This window comes from Rhinichthys klamathensis, unplaced genomic scaffold (assembly GCF_029890125.1).
Source record: "Rhinichthys klamathensis goyatoka isolate OS25496 unplaced genomic scaffold, OSU_Roscu_1.1 h1tg000004l_1, whole genome shotgun sequence".
In the NCBI taxonomy this organism is placed as follows: domain Eukaryota; kingdom Metazoa; phylum Chordata; class Actinopteri; order Cypriniformes; family Leuciscidae; genus Rhinichthys; species Rhinichthys klamathensis.
In genome coordinates, this window is record NW_026606557.1 from 4,579,710 (window position 1) to 4,596,211 (window position 16,502).

Below are 16,502 nucleotides of genomic sequence, written 5' to 3' on the forward strand. Positions count from 1 at the left end.
ATCATAATTGAGTTAAGTTGAAATTAGGATGTTAAATTGTATCTCATAATTATGACTTAGCATCTCATAATTTGTAATGTCATAATTATGATTTACCAAAGCATGAATCTTTTTTCCTCATGTAGCAGAAATGAGCTTCCATTAAAACGTGACCTGGACATGTTTGTGAGATTCACCCTACTGCTATCTTTCCTCTCTCTAGATTTGTTCAAATGTAGTTTTTCCTAATAAAACCGAGCTTATGCGTAGTCATTCGTACTATAGAGAGAGAAACACGATATGATTTAAAAAGACGGCATAACCATCCTTTGTCTCATATTTTCTTAAAATGTGTTTGCATGAGTGAATATGTAACAGCCATTTGTTTTCTTCAAATACGAGACTTGCTGGCTTTAGCAGAGGTCACTGAGGCGTCACACACCATTTTCCAGATCACGTGACATTCCAGTGCTGGTTTCCGTGTGACAAAACCATCGTCTGCAGTTCTAGAAACACGTCAGAAGCTCTGAGTTTAGGATCAGTGTTGTGGAATCCTCACTAATGATTTATGCGGTAGATGGCGGACACATTGGCTTCTGTCGTATAATTACCAGCCAATGAGATGTCAACTTTACTGCCATTTGCATATCACCAATGGAATAGATCCAGATAAACGGGCTGGGGTTTCCAAGTGCTGCATGTAAGACATCTTTGCTCGATGTGGATCAGCCAGGGGTTCAGAACCAGATGAATCAGTCCATCTCAAAAGCCGCAGTTTCATTACCAATTAATCGCAGTGTAGAATTGAGCATCAAATCGATGGCAGACAAAGTCTATTTTTAACAGTGGTTGTGGATGGTTTTGAGGAGAGATGGACAGCTATTGGATGATTTGAACGGTGCATGTTTGTAACAAACACACACAACCGGTGACTTCTGTAACCCCTTTAATATCACCTTTGTTCCATACTGATCCGCTTCATCTTAAAAAGAAGTCATTTTAAAATCATATTTAATAAATATCTTGTTCTTTTATTGGTCATACATTAGTGGAAATGTTTCTTTTCTTGTCTCTGAAAGTATGTGCACAATAAAACAATGTAAATCTGTCCGGTTTGTGTGTTTTACAGTACTGACAGAATGTGAAACTGAGTTTAATGATGGGAAGTGAAGCGCTGTGGCCGTTTTATCCTGGAAACCGGATCCGTTTTCTTAATGAACAGATTTGCTACAGTCTTCTGAAGACAAGGCATTTGTTGCTCTCGGGCATCTCAATCTGTTGAATAATGAAGCAAATTACAGGTTATTAATATTCTGTCTTTAGGGTTTTTCAATCAACAGGAATCAGTGGATCGCAAGAAACCTGTCAAGAACGTCCTTCTCATGTTTCTAATATCACTATGAGGAATTATATTTTGCTTAAAGCCCCCTTGTAGTCAATAATTTCATCCCTTAAAACTCATCTTTGATCACCAAAATGACAAATCTGTCATGCCTTAAAATAGCTTGAATGTAACTCTACACCCTTGCCTCCTTTAGTCATGCGGTTCTATAAATATGCAAATATTCCCCGCCTCCACTCACTCACAGCAGCTCAGAGATCCACCATATGGACATATAAACAACATTAAAAGCTTGATTTTCACCACAGGGGGACTTTAATGAAGTATGAATGAAAAGAGGAAAAAGTAAAAATTAAGCATGTATTTAAGATTATTAAGATTTAGTGTGTTGTTACATTATTTTCATCATAATTTAGCAAATACAACCCTCCACCCCCTAAATCCTCATTACTGTTTAACACAGACATGAAAAAAAGACTTGGATTCTCATTACTGCAGTGTGAATTCAACCGTAGTCATTTTAAATGTGTATGTTATGTTAGTATTATATTGCAATGTGAATAATAAAAGAAAATCATCACTGAGAATGAGAATTACAGAAAAAATAAACATTCAGATGCATTATGATAATTAAAATTATTGGAGAAAAAGTTGCTTAATTGTTGTATGGTTCAAAATCAAAATGGTCTTAAAAATAGGCGTGACTTTTGGTTAGGTTCATTATTTTGTTTCTTGGTTGTACTAGAATAGGTTAACATGCTTTAATGTTCACATACTGTACATTTTTGCAACACCTTTATTCCCAGATAGTCTGAAACTCTTGATTTCTACGAAGCCCCTCCTTCTGAAAAGCCCATAGTGCTCTGATTGGCCAGAAGACCCAGTGTGTTGTGATTGGCCAAAAACATCAAGCGTTTGTCAGAAATGTAACGCCCCTATCCATAATCGTTAACTTCCAAGGCTTCAGAAGCAATTGCAAACACAAACGGTTAATAAAGTCGTTGGTTTTTCAGATGGAGACTATGAGCTTTGTCATTGTGCAGATCTTATACATGTACGAACATACACATTTACACACTAAACGAAAAGGAAAACATTAAAAAGCATCATATGACCCCTTTAAGGCTTCAAAAATGAGATTGAGCGTCCCTCACCATTCGTTCCATCCTCATTCCATTACTGAAGGCCAGCTGTCGGAGCACATCGACGTCTGGAAGACCCCACTCCGGATTCCTGTGACAGGGTTTGTAAGCAGTGCACCTGAAACATCGTCTGCATATTTCATCTAATACCTCAATAAATAGGCTACCAGTATATTGAATCTTGAAATAAGATTGTGAAAACCCACATCTGGCGTAACGTCTGGTCCAGGTGTTCATTGCAGATGGGAGTGATGGTGCCATTGATCGCGTACGGCTGAGAGACATTCATTCCACAAGGTTATGATGTTTATACTGAGATTTGTCTTGTATTAAAAAGCGATTATAACTAAGTTGTTAATTAAAAATATATTGGACAACATGTAGAAATTAGATTAACTCACTCCGTAAGTCATTAGAAGGCCGTTCTGTTTCAGTATCTGCCCAGATCCTTTAAACACACCCTGTGGATTACATTAATGTCACCATGAAATCAAATTCTTGTTTGACAGTTCTTGTTTTTTATGGAATATTGCGGTATTTATGAACGATTTATCCATGCACATCTTTATTTTTTTTAATGAATGTGCCTCATAATCTTTAAACAAAAGCAACACCTCTTCTCTGATGATGTGTTTGCTGGCGTGAGGGCGGGGCAACCTGTCACTCACATGAGATCAGCCAATAGCAAACCACAACCATCCATTCAATTCCCCATTGACAAAATCAAGTCTACATTTGTTCTTGTTTGAGAAGACGTAAGCAATAAGGAAGGAGAGGTGCTGTATCGTGAATAAGTCACGGCTGAAGGGGGTTGTTAGGCACGATCGAACCGTTTTATTAAACTGTTACCTGCACACAATACAAATATTAAAGCCAAAAAATATGTATCAATGCAACTTTCATGAAGTAAAATCGCTAAAAGCCTTCCTTCTGCTGGAAAAATATAGTCCCTGACCGTAAACAGCAACAGAAGTTACATTTCGCCATTAGATGGCGGCAAAGACTGTCTATGAGTGAGTCAGTCAGTAGAAAATACTTTTATATTGAAAGGACTGAAACCTCTTGTGGAGAAGCAAGACGCAACTGACAAATGACAATCAGGGCACGGGGAAACCCCCTTAAAGGCACACTATTGTACCTTAATATAACAGCTTCAAAGTCATTTCGGTTGTAAACAAACTCATAGTAGGGCGAATCATCCTGGTAGTAAAGCTCGGGGGGGACGCCGCTGGAAAAACCAGCAATGCAAGTTTGAGAGGAGCGCCCCCAACAAATCCCGCGAGAATCACGACATGCTTTACGGCAACGACGTCACACACATCAACCACAACATGAAGCACGAAGACACTTGCGCGCATTTCAGACATGATACTCGACGATGGAAAAAGCAAAGAAAACGCGGTCAGAAGAGACTAGGAAAAAGAAAAGAGAATGAGCCTCTCTGCTCAACCCGTAAATAAATGCATCGATCCGCAAGTTTTGTTTGAGTTCTTTAATGGTCTAGTGGTAGATATTTTGCCAAGCGTGTCAGAGGTTACAGGTTCTAAGTTTTTTCTCTCTCATCAAAACTGAATATGTTCATCAGTGGTTACAGTCTATATCAAGCGGGGACACGTTTTTGTGCATTTTATTTTGTGATTTCACCGGAATGAATAGAGAGTCTCCGCAACTGCGATAGACTGAAGAGCGCGTCCGAGTGAAGACTGCGCGCCACAGAGAACACTGTATCCATGACACTGATAGCAGCGGACACGAGCGCTCAACTTGAGTTCAAAAACACATTTTAGTGCTAGATCTCTTATTTAAATGCACACTATGCAAGATTTGTACCTTTAATATAACAGCTTCAAATGGGTATCAGGCTGTGAGTGCAGAGACCAGTCTATGGCAGAGACGCTTTGCGTGAGTGGTATTTATGACAGTAACATTAAATACAAGTACTCCACACCGACTCTAGGGGTCGCTGTTTGACAAAAACGGAATTCCTGCATAGTGTGCCTTTAATCATGATCAATCATTTCTGAAGGATCATGTGACACTGAAGACTGGAGTAATGATGCTTTGCATCACAGAAATAACGTTTTAAAATATATTAAAATAGAAAAGTTACTTGAAATTGTAATAAAACTTCACACTATTACTGTTTTTACTGTATTTTTGATCAAATAAATGCAGCCTTGGTGAACATAAGAGACTTCTTTCAGAAATATTCTTAAAATAACATACCCCCAAACTTCTGAACTGTAATGTACTTGTAATATAATTACATAATATTCACGTTTTGTAGGATATTTGATAAGTGCAATCATGATGAAGAAGGCTGCAGGACTGTCCAGAGTTGCAAGACCCTGTTTAGGGGAAATTCATCCTCTGTGTTTTCACATGTAAATCCGTGTAAAAGCAGATCAGTGTGTGTATGTGTGTCATACCTCTGCAGTGCTGAAGGGGCTGTACTGGAGCAGGTTGATCGCTATGATAATGTCACAGGAGCTTCGTGGCAGTCCTGCCCATTTCTCCCAGGGTTCACTGGCGTCCAGATGCACCGGCTCCAGTGCTGTCTTTACCTTAGTGGCCCCAATGTAAGCTCTGATACTGCAGCAGAGTAACGTTACGCTCAAAACCCAGATCATTCCATAATACACACTTAAAAATAAAGGCTCCAAAACTGTCATAGATAGAAAAACATTTTTGGTCCCTCAAAAACCTTTCAGTGAACAGTGAACAATTTTTTTCTAAGTGTGAAGAACATTTTAAAGTCCCCCTGTGGTGAAAATCCAGCTTTTAATGTTGTTTATACACTCACCTAAAGGATTATTAGGAACACCATACTAATACTGTGTTTGACCCCCTTTCACCTTCAGAACTGCCTTAATTCTACGTGGCATTGATTCAACAAGGTGCTGAAAGCATTCTTTAGAAACGTTGGCCCATATTGATAGGATAGCATCTTGCAGTTGATGGAGATTTGTGGGATGCACATCCAGGGCACGAAGCTCCCGTTCCACCACATCCCAAAGATGCTCTATTGGGTTGAGATCTGGTGACTGTGGGGGCCATTTTAGTACAGTGAACTCATTGTCATGTTCAAGAAACCAATTTGAAATGATTCGAGCTTTGTGACATGGTGCATTATCCTGCTGGAAGTAGCCATCAGAGGATGGGTACATGGTGGCCATAAAGGGATGGACATGGTCAGAAACAATGCTCAGGTAGGCTGTGGCATTTAAACGATGCCCAATTGGCACTAAGGGGCCTAAAGTGTGCCAAGAAAACATCCCCCACACCATTACACCACCACCACCAGCCTGCACAGTGGTAACAAGGCATGATGGATTCATGTTCTCATTCTGTTTACGCCAAATTCTGACTCTACCATCTGAATGTCTCAACAGAAATCGAGACTCATCAGACCAGGCAACATTTTCAACTGTCCAATTTTGGTGAGCTCTTGCAAATTGTAGCCTCTTTTTCCTATTTGTAGTGGAGATGAGTGGTACCCGGTGGGGTCTTCTGCTGTTGTAGCCCATCCGCCTCAAGGTTGTGCGTGTTGTGGCTTCACAAATGCTTTGCTGCATACCTCGGTTGTAACGAGTGGTTATTTCAGTCAAAGTTGCTCTTCTATCAGCTTGAATCAGTCGGCCCATTCTCCTCTGACCTCTAGCATCAACAAGGCATTTTCGCCCACAGGACTGCCGCATACTGGATGTTTTTCCCTTTTCAGGTGTTCCTAATAATCCTTTAGGTGAGTGTATGTCTAAACCATGTGTAAATTCACAAGTCGACAGTATTTGCTCCTTAAAACTGCAGTGAACCAAAGACAGTCTCAAAAACACGGTTTGAAATCGCTGGTGTTTCTGACGTCACAAACTACCTTGTAACCAATCAGATCAACGTGTGATCGTCAACAAGTGGATCTCTGACCTGGTGTGAGTGAGTGGAGGCGGGGCTCATTTGCATATTCATATAACTGCGTATACTAAACGAGGCTATTTTAAGGCATTAAGAATTTTTTCATTTTGGTGATGAGTTTTAAGGGATGAAATTATTGACTACAGGGGGACTTTAAAAATCTAAAGAACCTTTTTCCACTATAAAGAACCTTTTGTGGAATGGAAACATTCATGGATGCTCTTCATGGAACCATAAATGCCAATAAAGAAGAACCTTTATTTTCAACAGTGTATATAAGAGTAGTGACATTCATAATAGCACAGTAAAGACAGCAGCCTGTGTACCTGTTTCGGGATTCCTCCTTGATGTCTGACGGCTGCCATGTGACAAAGGGCATTTCTTGAGCGAAGTGCACCACATGCTGGCCCGTGCCGGATCCTAACTCAAGACCAGACAGCTCACGATGCGACTGATCCTCCAGAATCTCCCACAGTACCGACAGCAAGCTGTCCTGACTCCGCTCGGCCGCCGGCGAGAGCAGCATGATCTGCAACAGAAAGGAATATTAAACATATACTTTTGTTGAATGTTGAACATTTGTTTTTATATAGAGTAAGTGGTTGATCGAAGCCATCGCCACAAGGCGGTAAATACAGACCAGTTCGCAAAATCACCACAAAGGCGCAAAGGGACGGTCGGCACCATTGATCAGTAAGGCTTTCATTTGTAAATGAAGATTAAAGTCACCATGAAATCAAAATGGATTATTATTTATTTATTTTTATTATAAATGATTTACCTGTCCACATTTTTTTTTTTTATTCAAGTGTCCTCATAATCTTTAATCAAAACAACTTTCCCTTCTCTGATGATGTGTTTACTGGCGTGAGGGCGGGGCAACCTGTCACTCACATGAGATCAGCCAATAGCAAACCACAACCATCCAATCAATATCAAGGACAAAATCAAGCCCGCCCTATTGGTTCTTGTTCGAGAAGCCGTTTCACTCACACGTCACAATAGGGAAGAAAAGACTATAGCAATTTCCATTTCATGCTGACTTAAAAGTAATGGAAAATAATAATAATAATAATAATAAAGCATTATAACATTTAATCTCGATTTATCATATGTGAAATATAACAGTGGCGGCAGTGCTTGAATTTGCTATTTTTTTGTAGTATTTAAATGACACATTATGCCATAAAATAAAAATGATATAAAAGAGGTGGATTACTCTAAATGGGGACATTATGTGGCAACCTAGTTTTCTAATACATGGATATATTTGCATATATGTGTGAATAAACAAAAACGTTTTATAATTCACTGATGCATTTTGACAAGTTACACACTTTGATATTCGTTATCTGTCCTTTGTTGACAAATCTATTCCATACAGCCCTCCACATGACATGTCAAAAATATAGGCTAATTTCCATTAATTGAAAAATGGTTGGTCACTTTTAATAAAGTCGTTTTTTGGTAAAACTTAGAACAGTAATAGCTTATAATTTTAGGAGCAGAATGCAGAGACACATGAGAGATGTGTTGTTGATACTCACGCTGTGCTGTAGCTCAGTCGGTGCAGTGGAAGAGCTCAGTGATGGACAGATTGATCAGGAGATTACACGGGTAAGAAGCTTCTGTCTGCTCCTCCCCTTTGAGATCTGCATAACCAAACGCCTCAACATTTATAAAATGATAACAAAGAAATAAACGGAGAATGCAAATAACATTTTATAGCTGACCTTTAAATAGCCTAACCTTTTTGTTTAGCTATCTATCAGATTCCAACATCAGTTGATTCTTTGCTTTTCTATTGGTTAATCCATCTCAAATGGTTTTCAGAATGTTTACCTTGTATTGGTATTTTAAAACTATAGTTTTTATTATTAATATTCTTATTTTATTTTACTTAGGCTATTTAAATGTAGCCTACATGGTGGCCATTTTGGTCACATCAAGATGGCGGAGCTCCTTGAAACAAAAACTGATATGCAATTTACACATATAAAACATTAAACGAAGAACTTAGTCCAAATGTAATGATGGAGATCATTAAAAGTTCCACTTTTTATGTCAGTTTATAATGGGAAGGATTTGAGTCTTAGTCATACTTTTTTAGGGAGCATCTATAGTGTGTATACATGCAGAACATTTCTGAATTTTTGTTTTAATATTATATATTTAATTAAATATATATATTTAATTTAGCTATTTATTTTAAAGGGGCAGGAAAATGCATTTTTAACATTTCTCCACATTTTCAGGTTGATTATATCTGGTGGATGAAATTGTCAAATAGCCATATATGGCCTCTATGCTAACTTTCAATTAATCAAATCAATCAATCAATCAGTCAATCAATCAATCATTATATTTATTTATGGTTTATTATGTAATTTAGCATCTTAAATGTTTTAAAATATTTTAATTAAAATTTAGGTTAATATAAGGTGATGTCTTCTCTAGAGAGAATAGCCTGTTTCTCAAAGAGTCTAAAAAGGCCCATGATCCATACAAATTAAAGTTAATATTTTTTTAATATAATATAATATTATTTAATAAAGTTATTTTATGTCAGTGGCTAGCTAAATAGGATATTTCTAGGATTTGTTTGAGAAACCTTACTTTTTGTACTGCATCTCAATTGAGACCATTTAGGTTTTTATTCCGATACATATTGAATATTTCTTGCCCATTGTTTACAGATTCTATTTTAGTTTAAATATAGGCATATTAAAGGGATAGTTCACCCCAAAACGAAAATGATGTCATCGTTAACTCACATTGTTCTAAACCTGTATGTGCTTCTTATTTTGAAAAATGTCAGTTACCAAACAGTTGCTGGTCTCCATCATAGACAGTAAAAGAAATGGACAGAGCGATCTCATTGGAACTCAGTTGAGACAGTTGAAGCCCACTTTTAGCGATTTTTGAGCACTTCCGTTCCTGACGCGCAGACTCAAACCGACTCAAACTAAGCTTGATGACGTGAGCAACCTGTCTGACAGACGTGAATCTTCTAGTAGCTGTGCGTGAAAATTGCCAACGTTAATCTTGCAGAGACGGGGAACTTGAGCAAAGAGTTCTTTGGCGTGAGTGAGCAGGAGTAAGTATTCCGTTGCTTTTATGGACTCATTATCTATGGGCTTCTCCCTTGACGGGACGTCCCCCCGATTGCCTGCGAGCTTCTCCTGCTGTCTGTACGGTAATTTCTGTACAGCGCGACAGAGAGTCGAGTGGTTATGACGCAATCGTTAGCTTATTTTTACTAAATCTGTTTCTACGGGGCCATAATGTAACATAGAAGGTAATGGAGCCCTTTATACATTGTCGTGTTTCTTTAGAAATAAATAATGGACAAATGGAGTCTTTAAACGCCTCAGATGTAAAGTTATTCGCTGTCAAAGTGACGCCAAAATGAATGGGATTCAATGGAAATGCTAACGCAAGTGAAGTTCTGCTACAACATGGCGGCACCCGGCGGGCTTCAACATCCGGTCGATGGATTACCCCCTTGGTCTCCATTGACTTCCATAGTATGAAAAAAAAAATACTATGGGAGTCAATGGGGACCAAAAACAGTCTGGGTAAACAACATTATTCAACATATCTTTTGTTCAACAAAACAAATAAACTCAATACAGGTTTAGAACAACTTGAGTGTGAGTAAATGATGATATAATGTTCATTTTTGGCTGAACTATCCCTTTATGGAAAAGGTTTTGTGACAGGAGTATTTTAAATAAAGTTTGTCCCTCCGTCGCAATGCATTGTGGGTAGGTCAGGAAGCGCCGGTGGAGGACGCCATGTGCTTCTGTTAGAGGAGGACCGACAGCCAGTCAGTCTCAGTCACACACACACACACACACTGCTCGGTCGCCCACGGAATCGGGTCATGATGTATTGCAGCAGACACTGCGTCCGGATCGCGCTGCGGGCCGCGGCAAACACACACCGGTAAGAGACAGAGACTAAACCAACCCCCCTGCGCCTCTCAAGGGCAGAGGACTGACACACTACAGGCATCCCTGTCAATAAAACACACACGCACAGATCTTAAGATCATAACTGTGTGATGTGCATCTTTATTATTCTGCGTCAGATCAGATGCATGTATCGCTGACCGTCAGAAGTGAGGGAGTGTAACGTTAGTTTAATTCATGCACCGCTTTGATATTGCATCTAATAACTAATCAAGAATGACCGCAACGTATAAGGTCACGTGACTTCTGTTAATGAATCACAGGTGTATAAGTTCCTCTTATGCATGTCTAGTAGTGGTCATTCAACCGATATGTATAGAGAGCAGAGCATGCAAATCTGGGCTTTGTCTGTTCATTTACAGCCGGAAGCTAATTTGAAATGAGTAAAAAACAGTTGTGATGTAACACAATTGGTACGTTTTTTAATATTTTCTGTTACTGGGTCTCTAGTCAAATGTAAGTAAATGTATGTGACATTGACCGTGGGAACTGCTCTGTACTAAAGGTCAGCAGTGGGTACACAAGCACGGCTAAGAAACCATTCATAATAGTTACAAAACCTTACATGTCCGACTGAGGCTTTGCTGCAACACTTTCTTTCATTGATGCTCTCGATCCTCAAAAAGCATGGCCGTGAACATGATCATCATGTTTATGCAGCTGTTGACTTAAATTGCTATGCTCGTTGGTAATATATTGTGTAGTGAAAAATGCAACAACAACAAAAAAAAGTCAGCATTTTCACTAGTTGTCCCAGACTTTTGGATCCTGCTGTATATTTATAATGCAATTCAATGAAAACAAATGTTGAGTTTCAATTTTTTTTTTCCTGAATCATAAAAGAAATTGTGAAAACCAAAATTGTGTATCCATATCCATTATAGTACAATCAAAAATGTATATAATATACAAGTTTCTGAAACAGTCTTTTTTGTGCACCAAGGCTGCATTTGTTTGATCAGATTCAGAAATACAGTAAAAACAGGAATATTGTAAAATATTTTTACAATTTTAAAAGAATTGTTTTCTACTTTAATATGTTGTGAAATGTAATTTATTCCTGAGGTCAAAGCTGAATTTTCAGCATCATTACTCCAGTCTTCAGTGTCACATGATCCTTCAGAAATCACTCTAATATGATGATTTGAAGCTCAAGAATAATTTCTGATTATTTGCAATGTTGAAAATGGTTGTGCTGTGCAATATTTTTATGGAAACCATGATCTTTCTTTAGAAAACAATACTGACCCAAACTTTCGAATGGTAAAATCATACTAATCACTAGTAAAGACATTGGGTCTCATTCATGAAACATTAGTAAATATACGAGTAAATATGCGAGTGATTTGCGCGTAAAGAGACCTTCCCGAAAACTCTTCTCCTGATTCACAAATACTTCGTAAACGTCAGATGTGATAGTGAAATGTGTGTGTGTGTTAATGAATTCCAATCAGTCGTAAATGGGATGCGCGTGCACGCTCATTCTCAATTACCATAAATCCCACCCATTAAATCCGACTGACAACTATATATGAGCATCATATTATGACATGAATGCGAATGGAAAAAAAATCCTCAGATGCAGAAATTGAAGTTTTATTATCAGAAGTTCATTCAAAACGCCACATTTTTTTTCAGCGTACATAGTGGCGTATCGGGTCCTAAAAAAAAGGAAGCTTGGCAGCATATTACAGATGCAGTTAATGGAGTTTCATCTGTTAATCGAACATTCCCAGAAGTGAGAAGAAAATGGTTCGACATTAAGCTTGAGAGCAAAAAACGAATTAGTTCACTTCGGAAAAATAGTATTCAAACTGGAGAAGGACCACCATCGCAGATGCTAGTACTGGCTCTCATAATAAGAAAAAACGTATGTAATTACTATATATAATATTTTTTTTAAATGCTGTGCAAATATGTACCCGATTAAGGTGAATTAAAATGCAGCCTTAGTTATTAATGAGCAAAACGTTCGGGTGTTAAGCGCACTATTTACGCGTGGCTGGGAGCAGGTGTAGATTTCTTGTGTACCAACTAACATTTGGAAAATACGAACATTTTAATGAATCTGAAAATTTACGCCAGAACCACTTTACACACGATTTACACACAAATTCGTTCTGCTCGTGTTTCATGAATGAGACCCATTATTTGGAGTATTAACTGTGTTACAGGAACACATTTATTTTTTTGCTATAGATATGATGTTGCTGCTTTATATGCTCATGATTGTTGTGTGAATGGACACATTTCACAGACACAAGCTACAGACGACAGCACTGTGTGCCCTGCGAACGCTCAAGACCGGCCCTGTCAGTGCGTCCGGTGCCATTACTACGCCTCCTCTTGATGGGGCACCCAAGCAATACTCGCCCAAAATCCAACAGCTCGTCAGTGACATCGCCAACCTCACGCTCATAGAAGTGTCCGACCTCAACGAGTTACTAAAGGTACAGCGCACTGTGTGTGGACACTGTTTAATGCAGGAAATAAAATACAATACAGTAAAAATCTAGTTAAAAACAGTCAAATTATGTTTCCCACTAAATGAACCGAAGGATGAGTGATATTTAATCATTTTAATTAATATACACAGTCGTATTTTTATATCATAGATATGACACACACACACAATACACTATGTTTGTCTACATTTATTTTAACTGGGAATACTGTGAACATTTTTGAGTGATGACACAACAAGTTGTGCACTTGTAGTGTACCGCAAATGTTAAAAGTATATTTTTACAAACCTTGTAGATATTATTATAATATTAATGAAAAAAGGCCACTTGAGTGCACTTAAAAAGAGCACACTTTCATGACTGTTCATTAGCATACTTGAACCTTTAAAAATGCACATTGTAAATAATGTCTAATTAAAAGTACATTGTATTCATTATTTTTAATAATATTTTGTTGTGTTTCAAAAAAGTGCACTTATTTTTATAAGCTGAATAAAGCAAACGTAATATACTTGATTAAAATTTTAACTGTACAGTGTTCAGTATAACTGAATTGAAATGTCATTACAAAGATATTTAAACACAGGCACGTTTCCATATAATTTACATTGAAGTATAATTTAGTTTACCATAAATGCTTGTCAGAACATTCAGCAGTATATGATTTCTGTAAAAAGTATTTTTTATGTAAAGTAAATGGGCTGTTTGAACTGATTCACAGAAAAGAATCAAACTCAAAAGAATCAAAGTTTCAACTCTTTAATAAATTGCAAGACAAGAAGGAATTGCAAAATTACTCTTAGAAACATCTTTTGTAAATAAAATTCTTCACTATATTCATGGTGTTGCAGAATTTAAAATCACCTGCAAAATCATTGTGAATATTGACTCGATTGCCCAGGTTTAATCTTATTCTTAAATGAAAACGCTGTGTGTTTTTGTCCCCATCAGAAAACGCTGAACATTCAGGATGTTGGAATGATGGCGATGGGCTCAGTGGCAGCAATACCATCCGCAGAGGTAAAGATGTACTCCCATTCCCTGTGAATTAAAAAATGAATTAAAAAAAAATATATATAATTTTTTTTTTTTTTTTTTTTTTGGAGTCAACTGTAACATACAGTATTTTTAATAAGCTATTATCTAACATTTAATTAACCTAGCCGGGACAGAATGTTGTTTTAAACGCATGAAATGACAACACTCTTGATTTTCTCAACTTTCTCTGTTTTATGATTTTAAATGTCATTAAAAAATAAGTGTAATACCCAGAAAAAATGAAATGGCTGTGTCCCATATTTGTTGTACTATTCTGTTATTATTTAAAAAATGTCACTCTCTATTACCCATTCTGGTGTAGTTTTTTTTTTAATTCCTTTTTTTTTAAGTTTTGTTTCTTATTTGTAAATGATGTGTTCATGTAATTTGAACCATTACTGCTTAAAGCTTGTATATTGCACAAATCAAGGTTTTAAGCTGCGTTTAGATGCGTCCCAATGGTTGCAAAAATGTTTAAACCCCTTAGAAAATATATAAAAAATAAACATCTCATATTTTTACTGACCATTTGTTGGAAAAAGAACTCTATTTTAAGAGTTTAAAATCATATTTTGTCCTTTTTGTGGAAAAAGTGCCATGTAACAGTTTTGTTAGTGAGTTTTTTCCCCTCTAATGTTTGAACTGAATTTGCAGGCGGTAGAGGAGGACGTGGCACCTGCAAAGAAAGAGAAAACACATTTTACAGTCAAACTGACAGAACTAAAGGCGGCTGATAAAGTCAAACTGATTAAAGAAGTGAAGAACTGCATGGAGGGAATAAATCTTGTACAGGTAAGGTGTTGGTACATGAACTCACAGGTGAATGACGTGAGGGATGTTTTTTTTATAGGCCACTGTGGCAGGAGAACTAATCTAAATATCTTTAAGTCTGTGTTTTGGCGCACATCAGTTAGTTGCTGTCTAGTCAAAAGTATTCGCAGTGACAAATGTTGTGTTTCCCAAAGTTTGCTGCTTCAGTTGTTGGAGTGTTGATGCATTGTTTCTAGGTTATTGTGCAGAGTGATCAAATGCATTCGCAAAAGCTTAATTGGCCAAAATAAATAAATTACCACTAAAACCCAAATTTCACTGTTTTCTGGCCCCGGTACAAAATGACCAGCTAACATCATTTCACTAATCATATCAGCACATGGGAAAGTGTGAACAAGTACTAGTCAGGTAATATCACTGTCATTTTGATTAGATCATAAGAGCAGACCGATTGCTATAAAACGAGGGAAGTGCGTTCAGTCATTGTGTTGTTGGGTTAGCAATGGTTACCTCCCAAAAAAAAGAAGTGCAACCATCATCACTTAGTATCAAAACGGCCTCACATGCTAGGAAATAGTTACAAAGAATAGTGTACCTGAAAACCATTTACCAGATCATCAAGAACTTCAAAGAGAGAGGTTCAAGTGCGGTGAAGAAGGCTTCAGGACGTCCCAGCGTGTCCAGGACTGGAGTGTCAGGAGTCGGCTCTGGTATCGTGTCGCCTGTGCTCAATATTGGCAGCAGGTTAGTGTGAGTGCAAGACTTTGGGGAAATGGCCTGGTGTCAAGAAGGGCACCAAAGAAGCCTGAAATTCTGCAGGAAGTATAAGGATTGGACAGCAGAAGATGGTGCTCTCTGAAGAAGCGCCGTTCCCACTGTTTGGGACATCTGGGAAATCAATTGTCTGGAGAAGAAAAGGTGAACGCTACCATGAGTCCTGTGTCGTGCCACACTTCTGCCCAAAAACACTGCCAGGAATAAAGAATGGTATCAAAATCTCCTGCAAGAACAACCGGGTCATTCCTTGTCAACTCAACCAGAGGTCTCCGGCTAAAAATTTTGATTTTGATCTTTTTTTTCTGATGAAAGAAATGCATAAATAAAGAAGAAAGCCAAAATATATAAAATTTCATGAATGTATATTTAGTGAGTAATTTATTGTTTTGTGGAGGGGGTCAAAATGACAACTTTCACCTGAGATTTGGAGTCAAATGACATGGGGTAAACATTTGAGCCGGGGAAGTTTCTGAAATTTGGTTGGTTTTTGACAATGAATGACCCAACAACTTGCAACGATCCAGGAGCAATTTAATGATGATCAGTGCATATTCCAGTTTGATGGAGCACCATGTCACGAGGTTAAGAGTGATAATGAAATGGCGTGGAGATCATTACATTGAAAGTTTGGATCTGTGGCCAGGCTATCCCATAGAGAACCCGTGGTCAATCCTCAAAAGACGAGTGCACAAGCAGAAGCCGACAATTTGTGATAAACAATATCACAATTTGCTCTTATATGTAAAAGCACTTTGAGTACCTAGAAAAGCGTTATATAAATGTGACATGACAGTGTCAATATTTTTGTCCGTGGCTCTGGTGTGTTTTTTAATATGTGAAAAGGTTTCAGACAGCAATTAATTTCGCTATATTCTGCAACCCATTAATGAGATTTAGGGCTTGGATCATGATGTAATGTCCTTCATTGCTGTTTTTTTTCTTCTCCCAATTACAGGCTAAGAAGCTTGTGGAGTCCCTACCTCAGGAGATCCGGGTTAATGTGTTTAAAGACGAGGCAGAGAAACTGAAAGCAGCACTTGAAGCGGCGGGAGGCACTGTGGTGCTGGAGTGAATATCTGCCCTGGCTCTTTACTTCAATTGTTAC

The 16,502-nt window shown here is 37.8% G+C and overlaps 2 protein-coding genes and 1 long non-coding RNA gene across 3 annotated transcripts; 2 read left to right on the forward strand and 1 right to left on the reverse strand.

The window, feature by feature from the left end:
- The first annotated feature begins 75 nt into the window (after nucleotides 1-75).
- On the forward strand, nucleotides 76-1,087 carry LOC130086005 (uncharacterized). Its single transcript, XR_008807193.1, has 2 exons — nucleotides 76-453; nucleotides 484-1,087. It is a non-coding gene; the product is annotated as an uncharacterized LOC130086005 (long non-coding RNA).
- zgc:103625 (methyltransferase-like 26 B) lies at nucleotides 870-6,958 on the reverse strand. The gene is made up of 6 exons (XM_056252075.1): nucleotides 6,699-6,958; nucleotides 4,893-5,055; nucleotides 2,865-2,924; nucleotides 2,670-2,737; nucleotides 2,476-2,554; nucleotides 870-1,254 (listed from the first exon to the last, which is right to left on the reverse strand). Exons 1-6 carry the CDS (start codon nucleotides 6,896-6,898, stop codon nucleotides 1,207-1,209), a joined length of 618 nt encoding a protein of 205 aa, XP_056108050.1. The 5' UTR covers nucleotides 6,899-6,958; the 3' UTR covers nucleotides 870-1,206.
- Nucleotides 6,959-10,127: 3,169 nt separating this feature from the next.
- On the forward strand, nucleotides 10,128-16,502 carry mrpl12 (mitochondrial ribosomal protein L12). The gene is made up of 5 exons (XM_056252088.1): nucleotides 10,128-10,320; nucleotides 12,604-12,796; nucleotides 13,763-13,831; nucleotides 14,504-14,641; nucleotides 16,353-16,502. The coding sequence occupies exons 1-5, from the start codon at nucleotides 10,259-10,261 to the stop codon at nucleotides 16,467-16,469; spliced, it is 579 nt and encodes a 192-aa protein (XP_056108063.1). The 5' UTR covers nucleotides 10,128-10,258; the 3' UTR covers nucleotides 16,470-16,502.